This window comes from Chenopodium album, chromosome 10, assembly GCF_948465745.1.
Source record: "Chenopodium album chromosome 10, dcCheAlbu1.1, whole genome shotgun sequence".
Lineage (NCBI taxonomy): Eukaryota > Viridiplantae > Streptophyta > Magnoliopsida > Caryophyllales > Amaranthaceae > Chenopodium > Chenopodium album.
Window position 1 is genome coordinate 5646644 of NC_137843.1, and position 12645 is coordinate 5659288.

The window sequence follows — 12645 nt, forward strand, 5'->3', positions numbered from 1 at the left end:
GAATGAGATAACAAGAAATTATTAAATTTTATGACCTCTAAACATTCTATACTTGTCACAGCCATAAATCCCTCCCATCCAAACTATCAGATGGTGATTCCTTACTTTAACCATTGTCCTAGTTTTGGCTTTCTCAACTAGTAAAATAAAAGCATCTTTTGCAGAGAGCACAATTTCTATATACAGCACTGAAGAAATTTACAGCATGATGAAAATCCCGCCTGTTCGGGCTCAATTTAATGCATGGTCCAGCAGCTGTAGATTATGCCGCCATTTTCACTGCTTTAAGTCATCAAACAGGATCTCGTTGCCCAACTTTACAAGTTAATAACAAAATGTTTGTGATAGTCTTCAACTTTCAACGCTGACTCGGTGAGGTAATTTGGAGAAGAAAATGCAGCAAACTTCAGTGACTCTTTTGTGAGCATTGTGAGCAACTCCATCATATATGTACATACAACATGGGTGAATTTTTTGGAGGAAAATTATATACTCTTTGGCCTTGATATTCAAATAAGCCGCATATTAGGGGACCCACCAGGTGTTTGGGTCTTAAACAATGTACTCTCGATCCATGGATCAAGTGTATAGCCTGCACGTCTTCTTGTTGGAGATACTGAGTGATCGTTTAAATTGTAGCTGCTTTGCCCAGGCCAAGCATAAGATGGGTGAGGGCCGTGAGGCGGAGAAAGTAAACAACTCTTGGAGGCAGGCGCCAGTCTATGTAAAGGACTTGATGAGGGTGAAACAGGCAGCGATGTGATTGATCTTGGATTATCCCTAGAACCAAGATTGTCAAGGAATAAAAAAGGAACAATCAGGTTAAGAACTAAAATTTCTCCAAAAAGAAAAAGGTTAAAAATTAAAGAAATACTTTCCCATCCTCAAATCAGTTGCGAAGGCAAAGAGCTTTACCTGGCCTCCCAAATCGTCGGCCCTGGTTTCCTCATATTATCGGGGTCATAGGAACTAATACTCTTTCTGCGCGGGTGAATTTCCAAGGGTTGCTGCATATAAAAACAGAAGTCACGTCTCTTTTGTAGAACCTATGCAATGTGTCACAACTAAACCCAAAGGTAAAGCACTTTGAGTGAATCAAACCTAAAAGGCAAATAAAATTACGTAGCCTGAGGGCTATTCCTTTACATATAACCAAATTACGTTAGAAGAGATGCACAGAGATCTCAGTGTATTCCATTTAGACAAAGTCAAATAATTTCCACCTGAAACCCTGAATGGAAGTTAACATTTTCAGAGGGTAATCCAACTACATAAAAGCTCCAACATAGATTATTTAACAAATCACCATAATATCACCAAATATTTTACTCCTATAATTTTAATCCCACTGCACTTCATGAACTCTTATGTATAAGATACCTCCAAAACTTTCACAAGTATAATAAATAAAATAGTTAGTCAATGCTCAAGCAACTAATCCATAAATTGATAGAAATAGATTAGCTCCGACAAGAACCTTTCCACCAAGGTCAACAATTTTCTTTCCTGGTTGGCAATATAGTAACCACACATCTCCTAGATAACACAGTAAATCCTAAAGGCATCATTATAAAGAGAACAAACCATGTGAAATCATGCAATATTGCAATTAAGTTGTTTTTATCATAGATAAGTTGTTTTAATAAGTAGGTTCCATTTGAGTTTAAGAATATGTAGACTAATAAAGAAGCTTTAATTAGAATTGAGCTAGGTCATAGACAGCAAACTTTGTCATTAATGTAATTTACGTTCATCCTGTGAGTAAAAAGGAAACAATCCCCGTTTGGACCAACCCATAAAGAAGGTGACGTTAACCCCATATAATGACTTCTAAAAAAAACACGTCATAATAAACAAGTTCCCAACTTACTCGAACAAACCTTAATTGCCACTAATGTTACTTCTTACTTCATATTATTTCATATTTTTAACTCCATATATAAAGTAGGTAAGCAATATTTTCTATACGATACGGAGACCATCATTTATAAGTTAATTAGCTGCATGCCTGCATATAAAGCAAAAATAAAGCAGATATAGGAACTTCAGATTACTATGTAATTTTTATGTACTATTCCTTTCCCCAGTCACTAAAAAGTTAAGCTTCCAGAGCTAGCCAAACAACATGATGACTAAAAAGATTACTTCAATCGCATAGCAGCATTTTGTTACTAAATGCTCGCGACACATAGGTGATTTATAAAGAAAGTAAACAATGAAACAGAGACAAGGAATCTAGGATGTCTTACTGGCTTGCGCCTTCCATCAAATGAGAATGTTGTCGCTTCATTTGTTGCATTAAAATTGAGGTTCTTCCCAACAGATTGTTCTCTTACAAAAGGATGATCTAGCAAATCTGAAGCTAAGGGGCGATCAGCTGGATCACGCTTAAGGCAAAGATGCAAGAAATTCTTAGCTTCAATAGATAGGAAATCAGGAATTTCTGGTATATCTTTGCTGTTTCCAATCTTGAATATTGCAGCTACCTGCAAAGCCAACATAATTAAAGATTTGGCTTCTGCATATCCCAACTTTGATTATGATTGGGAAGATTCTCAACTAATAGATTATCATCCATACCCCTTCATACTGGCTCCAAGGTGGCTTTGCCATTGCCATTTCAAGAATTGTACATCCCAAACTCCAAATATCAACTGCAAGGTTATACCCACTCTTATTCATCACTACCTGTGAGTACATAAGAAAATAAGTAGTGATATATATATATACATGTAAAATAAGGGAAAATAAAAAAGATAGCCGAAAGTAATTTCCAAGCCGCCAGCTACCAAGAATATGGAGAGAGAGAGAGAGAGAGAGCACCTCAGGAGCCATCCAGTAAGGACTGCCTTTAAAAGAAAGCACCGAATTACAGGAAGTTATCTGCATTAGACAATTAAACAGATAATGAGAAGTAGATAAACCAAAACTTAATAATAGCATAAGGATGGGAAAAATTCAAGATGTGATTAGGATATTTGTGAATCATAAGATAATCAGAATTTTTTTTTTTTGTTTGGGCAACGGTTTTTACTTTGCTTGCCGGTAAGATTAAGGAGCAGATTAGCAACTAATTTTGTAATTAGTACCAATCAAGTATAATGCCAGTGCTCACATTCTTAGCATTAAAGGATAGCACTTACATGTTTCGCCATGCCAAAATCTGCAAGTTTAATTTCGCCAGTAGGATCAACCAATATGTTTGCCCCTTTGATATCCCTATCAGTCATTTAAAGTCACCAATGAATTTCCCTATATTATATATAACATTTAAATTTCCAAAAAAAAAAAAAAAAAACAAGGAATTTCACATGTATGAGTACCTATGCACTGTGGTTCTACTATGCAAGTAAGCAAGCCCAGAGAGAATTTGTCTGGTATAGTTCTGAATAACAGGTTCCTTGAAGGGGCCGTATTCTTGAAGTAATTTATGAATAGATCCACCAGAGACATATTCCAAATAAACTGATAGCGTATCTCCAGCCTGGAAAGACCACCAAAATTTAGATATGGCTACTGCTGACTACAAACTTAATACAAGTTACAATTCTGTAAAGATTACGAAATTCTCAGAATCTCAGTTTCTCACTGCTGTGCACTCCACCAAAACACAAGGAAGTAGCTCTCAGATATAAAGATGGGAAGACTATCAAAATAAATATAAAAAATGAAAAAGAAAAAAGAAGAAAGAAGAAAATAATGATACATTAACAACAATTAGAAGATGTTAACCATGTAAAGCAACATAAGTTGGGCCATACCAGATCACTTCCGTAGTATCTAACAATGTTTGGATGTGACAACTGACTGAGCAAATCAATTTCCTGTGTAAACAGAAGAAAAGATAAGCCAACACTTGCCTTGCATCAGATTCTCAAGTTCATAAGCAAGGTAAACAAAAAACAGTAACAACAGAAGAATGAAGGCTATGAGTGTTAGCTGGAGGAGTGATTATCAAAGAAGACCTGCTTAAGCTGCTTCAGTGATTCTTTTGAATTCTGATCGTCTGAAACAATTCTCACTTCCTTTATTGCACACATGTGTCCACCCTCACTGTCAAGTTTGGGCAAGATGTGTAATCAGAGGACAAAAAATGATAAGAGGCCAAAACATACTAGTCAACTCATACGCAATCAATAAAGATTCAAAAAGCCAGCACTACGGCATCAATGATTTACCAATAAATAATATATCAAATTAGAAACAAAAACACAAATATCTTGACTAAGAGCAAAAACATGAAAAAATTGGTACACAGGTGATTGTGTGACTATAACAATCAAGCCACTACTCACTACTCACAAAAGGCTGTGAGTGTGGAGGAAATTTCCAAAGATACTCTTGGCACTTAAACCGCCTCTACATCCCAAAGTGCATCACATTATTATGAATTTTGACAATATTCACCAAAGGGAAGAGAGCTTGGTGCACTGGTCCAAGAAGGTATGTTCTAACACAAACCTCTTCGCAAGGTAAAACTTTCAAAAGAGCACTTTGTGTAGAAGAGAGGAAGTTCCACAAGGAAAGTCGGAAGCATAACAACCATTCTTATAGAAAACGGATATTGCCTTTGAGACGGCGCATAAGGATGCTTCAGAGATATCTAAAATCTGGGACACAATCTTGGCCTAATAGCAAAATGTCAATTAAATTAACCTTGAAGATCCAAATTTTGTTTCTAAGATAAGAGCCAATGAAAGCAAACGCAACAAACCACTCCAAAAGATTCATCATATCTAACAGCAGCCCTTTAGTGTTAGGTTACACCAAACGAGACTGTGATAGGAAGATATCAAGATATAAGATAACATAAAAATGAGAACAGCAGCTAAAACCATTTGAACTTCAAATATCAGAAAGCAGCAACTACTAGTTTATATCATTGTTGTATCCTTATCAGTAAATAAATCAAGTACATTATGACTAGGTCATTTTTTGAATAATCAAATTTTTGCAGTCCTGTAGAGTGAGGTTACACCAATTGGGAAAATGACAGGAAGACATAAGATTACAGAGGCAAACTCGCAATGGAAAATTACAGCAGTAACCATTTGGATTTCAGATATTAGAAAGCAACCACTAGTATTCCGTATCAGTAAATAGATCAAGAACAGTAATAATTCAAAAAAAAATTAAAATCCAATTATTAATTTAGTACATACAACAATACGCGGGTGCAAAGAATAAGTGCAAACAAGCTTCAACTAGAATCAGAAACAGCATGTGATTCAACATTGGTTAACCAAACTTAAGTTGTCGACCTTGTCGTGAAAAAATACCTTATCGAGAGAATTTAATTTAGCCTCTTATAAATAGGAAAATGTGTGATTACATAAATAACAAGAATTCAAGAAAACAAGACCACAGAATCTTTGACAGCATGGTGGAGTGATAAAAGATGGTACAAAGGCCTTGTCAAGCTTTATTTCCAACAATTTTTCACAGTTTCCAGCTGATGAGTTTGTCAATATCACAGTACAATTGGATCGACTCCCATCTTCCCAATATCCTTGACGCTACAAAATAGCACAACAGCTATACTTTCTCTTGTCTACCTGACTAAGTCATCTGGAAGCTTCTCACTACAATAGACTATTGTTACCAAAGTCCTTCAAAATGACCAGGGGTCTTCTGAAATAAATCCTTTACCAGAACTAATCAACCACTTTTTTGTAGTTCAACTGTTACACTTAAAGAGACTTAACATTGCATGATGAAGAAAAAGGGTAGTAATTGCACATTTGCACCCCACCCCACCCCCCTAATAGGAAACAAATTTCTGACAGAAAAGGGAAGAGATTTCCAGACATATGCAGAAATAGCAGGTGGGGCAATAATCCACACAGCAGTGATCCACTTCAAACAACACTAACCTAGGAAGGTGATGAGCTGCTGAGCTGTCATCCCTGGTTAAACAGTTACACTGTGTCCATTTAAATGACATAGAAGAGCTACTAAAATAGGCTAGGTCCTTTGCTACTCAGAACAAACAACCTGATCGGAGAATGACATGCATTAGAGAGCTTACATAAAAAGTTGGAAAAAAGAAAACACAAAATTCCAATCAACTAATCAGTAATTTATAGCATAACTCCAAGCAAAACCTACCAAAACCTCATTAGACTGGCTATGCAAAGAAAAACCTTTCTAAAAATCAAATAAAGACAAAAAAAAATAAAAAATAAAAAAATTGCTTGTTCTAGTTTATACAGTGCAATCCTCCTACCATATCCTCCAATAAAATTAATTCAAATTGATGTATAGGAAATCCAGTCCAAAATAGTCTTTGCATAAGAATGATTTGTATTTACCTGTTAAATCCAAGATAAACATGCCCGAAGGTTCCCCTCCCAAGAAGCTTTCCTTTCTTCCACTTTGATAGAGAATTATATGTGCCTTGACTGCTTTCTGTAAATAAACCAGCTCTTCCATTGGGCAAGGAAGATGGACTAGTAGGAGAGCTAGGTGGCAAGGGCAAGGGATGGCCTCGACTCCCTTCCTCTTGTCTTCCTGTAGGAGAATCTGATTTCACACTGGCCAACCGCGGATGAATAGGTGATGTAGCAGCAGTAGCTCCTCTTGAAGCAGGACCGGGACTCTTTGCCCTTCCACTGGTTTATACAACATTGTATTACATTGTCAAAAGCCGAAATGCGTTCTAGCATTGTGATCCAATAAATAAATTACAAACGGCTCATTTGACAGGTTGTAATAAATGTGTAATTGGGAGTGAATTTGCAAGGAAAATCCTATGCAACAGCCTAATGCTAGTTCAAAGTATCTCTTCATGTATCTTCATTACCATCCATTACAACTAGAGGGGTTGTATTGGATGGTAATGGAAATAAATGAATAAATACACAAGTTTAGGGATGAAATTGTAATGCTATCAACGATAGGATTACCTTTCCTTGCAAAATTACACTTAAATTCACTAATAATACCACCATTTATTATCACCTGTCAAGCAGGCCATTAAGGCACGAAATAATAGCACCTATGAAACATAATTAAACCATCTCAAATATGGAATAATATCCAACTGTGCAAGGAATTTCAGAATAAAGTAGCTAAAACCATAAAACAGAAACACGAATTTGCCAGCAACCATTTTAAATATAGGAACAGTTGGTGTTTTGGTGGTGGGACAAGGGGAAAGAGGCATATTTCATTTCAGCCCATCGGATGGATTGTTGCCTCAAATACATTCTCACGATCATCGTTAACGGAGTGAACCACTAACAAGAAGCATATTGGCTTCGGATTAGCAACTAAATTAAAAATCCTGTCTACAACAGCAAGTGCAAAATTGCTTCAATCTAACACTCCAGACCTTGCCACATGTAAGAAATTATACTAGAATTACAAAAAACTAATAAAGTCATTGTTATCCTTTTAACTGAATTATAATAAAAATTTCTATATAAATGAAAAAAACAATTTCCCTTCTTTCATATCTCAACCAATTAGAGCAAACCTAATTAAGTAATTAAGTCCTCACTCCTCTTAAAGCATGACCTAAAAAGTGAGAAAGGTTACAAAAAAAGACAGCTCACACACCTCAAGGATCACACTCACAAATTAATAAACCACACATAAACAAATAAAAGTACAAACTTTACCCCTAAATCTCGATCAAATTACCAATCCTAACATTCTCACAGATCAACAACCACAACAAACAACAGCAAAGCCTTAACCCCAAAACAATTCGGCGTCGGCTAACATGAATCGTCATACATTCAAAATTTTCCACAAAAAGTGGAGCAGCAGGAAAAATCAGTAAACGAAGTAGAGTGCAAAATTCACACAGATCAAACAAAAAGAAAATTTAAGAACCCTAAAAAAAATTACACAAAACTAAGGGTTTTTTTTTTTTTTTTTGTTTACAGACCTGAAACCATCAAGAACAATGGGATGATCATCAGAATTAGACTCAGAAGAACTAACACTCGAAACCGAGGCGGAACCCGAAGCTAATAACCCAACACCACCATGACTACCATGATCAACAGCAACAACCCCAGAATTTGTAGGCCTAGGAAGAGGATGACCCACAACTTTTCTCTCACAATCTGAATCAAACCCAGAAATCCCAGATGAAGCAGCACCATTTCCAGAACTTCCAAACTCTCTGCAATTATTTCCCCTTAATTTAGGGGACAAAATCCCTCTACCAAACTCTTCAATACTTCTGGGTGACCTCTTATTCTTGCTATTACCATTAGAATTGGAATTTGAATTAGAATTATCAGAATTATTTGGGGATTTTTTGGAATTAAGCTCAAAAAACAAGGTGTTGCTGTTGCTATTGTTTTGATGAGTTTCTTCTTTGCTCTTGTTGGACTTTCTACCCCACCAAGCAGGCATCTTAATACCCAGAAAAGAAAGAAAGAGGAGAGAGAAAAAGGAGTGTTTGTTTGTATAAATTAAGACCAAAAAAAGGGGGGGTGGGGGGGATTTATGAATTATGAGAGTTTAGAGTGGATATTATGGAAGATGGAAAAAAGGGGAAAACTGGGGATTGGGGAAAGTTGGGAGGTGGGTGATAGGCGTGGATTATATGTGCGAAGAGAAGAGAAGAGAAGAGAAGGGGGAAGGAAAGAGAGGAAAGGAGACAAAGAAAGAGAGAAGAGAAAAACAAGAGAAAAAGGAAGGAAATGAGGTGAGAGAGAGTGGGGTGGTTGTATGATCTTTGTATTTTATGTATTGTAAACTCATCATCGTCCTCGCCAATCATCATCCATCATGCAATTTGTAACTTTTTTTTTTTAAGGTTTAGCAGCCTCTTTTAACACCGGGATTAGGCATCGCCACTGTCGATTTATTACTAGAGGTGGTAATTGATTCGCTTGGATGGGGGTGTGTTTGGCTGATGAGTCGTTCAGTTTAGTTTTGAGGTTATTACTGAATGCAGGTGGTAATTGAGTAATTCAGGTTGAGTTTTGAACGTGGGTTGGTTGTGTTTGGCTGATGAGTCGGTCAGTTTGATTTTGAGATGATTCTGGAATCTAGGTGGTGAGTTGTGTCTAAATTTATCGTAAATAACCTGCTATTACGAAATAATTAGCCTTCTAACCCGTGCATTAGTTTATAGATATATAATGTAAATAATTATTTTTTAATATATGTATATTGGAAAATGAATAATTTATAAAGGAGAAGGAGAGGTGGAAATTAAATTTAATTGCAGAAGAAATTAAGTTGGGGGAAAGTGAACCAAACAACATTCATACATGTATTGAATTAAAGTTTTTTTTTTTAATATGAGAAAGTGGATTATAAAAAATAAAAAAAGATTAAATGAGGTGACATGTGGCATTGATGAAAAATGAAATTTACAGGTGGCATTATAGGGACGATGGTTTGTGTTTTTAAATACTAATAAGGGGTCATTTGGTAGGGGGTAATAATCAAAGGGAAAAGGAATAGACAGGCCCAATTCCCTTTGTTGTTGTTTGTTTGTTTCTATCATTCCCTTTACCCATTTTTATTTTTGAGTTTACCCAAATATGTTCCACACTTATTCCCCACCCCTCCCCCCCCCCCCCCCCCCAAGACTTTTCCATTCCCATTCCCATTCCCTACTTCATTACCCATCACTTTCTCTCTCCTCTCAAACCCTAAAATCCCTAATAGCCGTCACCCGTCACTGAACCTCCGGCAACCACCCGAGTTTGTACACCGACGACGATATCCGAGCGGTTCCGACAAGGTACAACCACCGGCGACCCTAATAATCATGTTCTTGTTCTTATTTTCGCGTTTATCTACCTTAATCATGTCTTTTTTTTTTATTCATGAATTGTTGTGGAATTTATACTTTATTCCTAACTTCTGAGGAATTTGTCATGTTATCAACCATCAGCGACCCTAAATAATTGTTGTTCATGTTTTGTTCACTGTTTCGTTTTGAAGGGTTTCATGAATGTTTTTTTTTTTTTTTTTTTTTTTTTTTGTTGGGAATCACGAAATCAGTTGTTATTTGTTGATTTTTTTTTTCCTTGAATGAATACTAATTTGATGTTTATATATACTAATGTTCATGTATATGTATATATTTGTTTGGCTTGAGATTTTTATATATCTTGAGTATAAATAATATGTAAACTATTCAATGATATGGTGTTGTTGTTGTTCTTTTCTACAGAAAATGGCTCGAATTGGTACTTCTTTGAAAAGGAAGAGAAATTGGGACTTTATCCGGTTCATAATTACTATGATTAATTGTGTTGTGTTGCTACATTTGATGTGTTACTCAGTGAATAACAGGTTTATCATATAATAACAAGTTATTTTGGAAAAAAAAAATTAAAAAACTCAAAATTTGATTCCTTGGCATGAACCAAACAGTCACAAAGGGAATCAATGAGTGGTTCATTCCGTTTCTTGGACACAACCAAACGACTACACTAAATCAGGGGAATCCATTCCTTTCTCCTTCATTCTCTTTCTTCATTTTATTCCGATTCCCCTATGTGAACCAAACGGCCCCTAAGTATAGATGAGATCATAGTATCTTTTGTGTGTCATTGTTGTTGTCTGTCATCATTTAACACTTAGTCGAAAATTGCAAAATTATTTTTTATTTTGTTTATTATAACTAACAGTGTTTACCTTCTAGTAGCCAAACAACTAATTTGCTTTTCTTTTTAGGGTTTTACTTCCTGAAAGTATGAAGTGTTCATTGTTGCAATATACATTTAGCTTATTATGCATTTGTTTGAGAGAAAAGTTATATTAGTTGCTTTCATATACATTCAAAGTTGGTTAAAACCAGTTAAAGTTGTGTTAGTTTTATAAGTGACACGGTGCTAATTGTTTTTGGAATTAATGACAATTGCAATTTTAGAATTATACTGGCTTATTTAGTTGATTATATATTTGAGAAATTGTACGTGTATCCATTTCTTGAGTAAGATTTCATGAAATCTTATCCGTAATCTTTTATGTTACAAATACGTTATTAATTTGTTTCATGGTATCCAATTGATGTAAGTGCAAGTTATCACAAGGAGTGTAGCACGTGCACTCAACTCAATAGTAAAATGTTACGATAATAAAAAAAATAAAATAAAATAATTGCGTTTAAGTGTTTGCATTTTCATGAATCATGTGCCAAATTTATAAGTTTAAAGTGAAAAACAAATTTACTATTTTTGAATGTTTCATTGAAAACTAAAGTTGATATATTTCCTACGTACAAAAATAGATTACGGTTGATTTTCCAAACATGTTTCCAACCACTAAAATGAAGAGAAGGTGAATTGAAGAGGAGAAATAGTCTTTAGCCCCGATATATACAACCATATGACAAAGAAAGGCCACTCACAAGATAGTTAGCTAAGGGACGACAAATTGTAGTCTGATTGGGTAAAAAAATACACATTAACTCTTTTAACCCAATGTGAAAGTTAGATACTGATAGGAGTAATGAAATTTGAGCCCTTGTCGATCCTCTATGATTTGAGGTAAGAACCTTCCCAAGTAAGTCAATACTTTAGCCAAATTTAATTACATTTTTTAATGTTATGATATTACTTACATTATTTAGCACATTTATTGATTTTTATTTACCGTTGATACACAATATACTTCGTATATTATTTGGGAAAGAAAAAAAAAAAAAAAACATAAGTTCCTTAAAAAAAATTGTAAGATACTCCCTCCGTTTTTAAATACTTGCTTTATTTCTCCATGTGCGGAGTTTTAGGAGAAATTGAAGAAAATAATAAAATATGAGATAGTGGGGTTGGTGGAAGAATAAAAAATTGTAAAAAACCAAAAGTAGTGGAGAGAATTGAAAGAGAGAGAATATGAAATTAATATTGTTGGATCCACTTGGTGAGAGAAATTAATTAAATATTGTAAAAGCTCTCCAAATATGGAAATGAAGCAAGTATTTAAAAACGACCGAAAAAGAAAAGTGGAGCAAGTATTTAAAAACGGAGGGTGTAGGTAGTTATCTATTGATTTCTTTTTTTTGAAAGAATATCTATTGATTGTTATTATTAACAAAAATGAAATGCATAAAATTCAATTATTAAGACTTTGGAGGGGATGTGTCGAAAATTAAAGCTGTAAAAACACTAAAAATAAAAATAAGATAAAATTATCATACAAAAATCTTTATTGATACTGTTTCCATTTCTCACAGATGGTAATTGATTTATGGATAATAATTGTATATAAATTTCTTATTTTAGGGTGGGTTTAATTGGACTTTTGATGATGTAAATTACTTTAATGGCACATATAGTGAGTTTGCTTCACCTTGTCTAATTAACCTGATCTTATTGGATATGATTGAATATTATTAGACCTCATTGTTAGAGGGCGAATAAATTTGAGGGAATAAAGTTATTGGTACTTATATGAATTAATGGACCTAAAAGTCATTTATTTAAGAAGAAGAGAATACACCCTAACATATAATGAGAGATGGGAATTTAAAAGCTTTTTTTATCACCACTGCACCCAATAATTTAATTTTGGAAGAAAAGATTTTTAGAACACTTGGTGCCAAATCAAATATCTGACAAATAAAATTAGAACATAGATAATTTATGTATCAATTTGTTAATTCATGACATTATATTATCTCTTTCCTTAACATTTGTCTTTGTTAAAAATAATGAACCGTGT

At 34.6% G+C, this 12645-nt stretch overlaps 1 protein-coding gene across 1 annotated transcript; it reads right to left on the reverse strand.

Moving 5' to 3' along the window:
* Window positions 1-8675, reverse strand: LOC145562043 (mitogen-activated protein kinase kinase kinase 3-like). The gene is made up of 11 exons (XM_081622200.1): window positions 7895-8675; window positions 6312-6611; window positions 3966-4053; window positions 3762-3824; window positions 3324-3484; window positions 3144-3219; window positions 2824-2883; window positions 2581-2688; window positions 2250-2486; window positions 916-1007; window positions 1-780 (listed from the first exon to the last, which is right to left on the reverse strand). Exons 1-11 carry the CDS (start codon window positions 8368-8370, stop codon window positions 510-512), a joined length of 1932 nt encoding a protein of 643 aa, XP_081478326.1. The 5' UTR covers window positions 8371-8675; the 3' UTR covers window positions 1-509.
* Window positions 8676-12645: the final 3970 nt, after the last annotated feature.

Bases quoted from the DNA above. Each gene is read 5' to 3' on its own strand.
- LOC145562043 (XM_081622200.1), bottom strand. From the start codon at position 8,370: ATGCCTGCTTGGTGGGGTAGAAAGTCCAACAAGAGCAAAGAAGAAACT. The intron at 2,487-2,580 runs GTATGGATGATA...TTGGCTTTGCAG, and splicing joins CTTGGAGCCAGTATGAAGGG to GTAGCTGCAATATTCAAGAT. The intron at 781-915 runs GTAAAGCTCTTT...TCTTGGTTCTAG, and splicing joins CCGACGATTTGGGAGGCCAG to GGATAATCCAAGATCAATCA.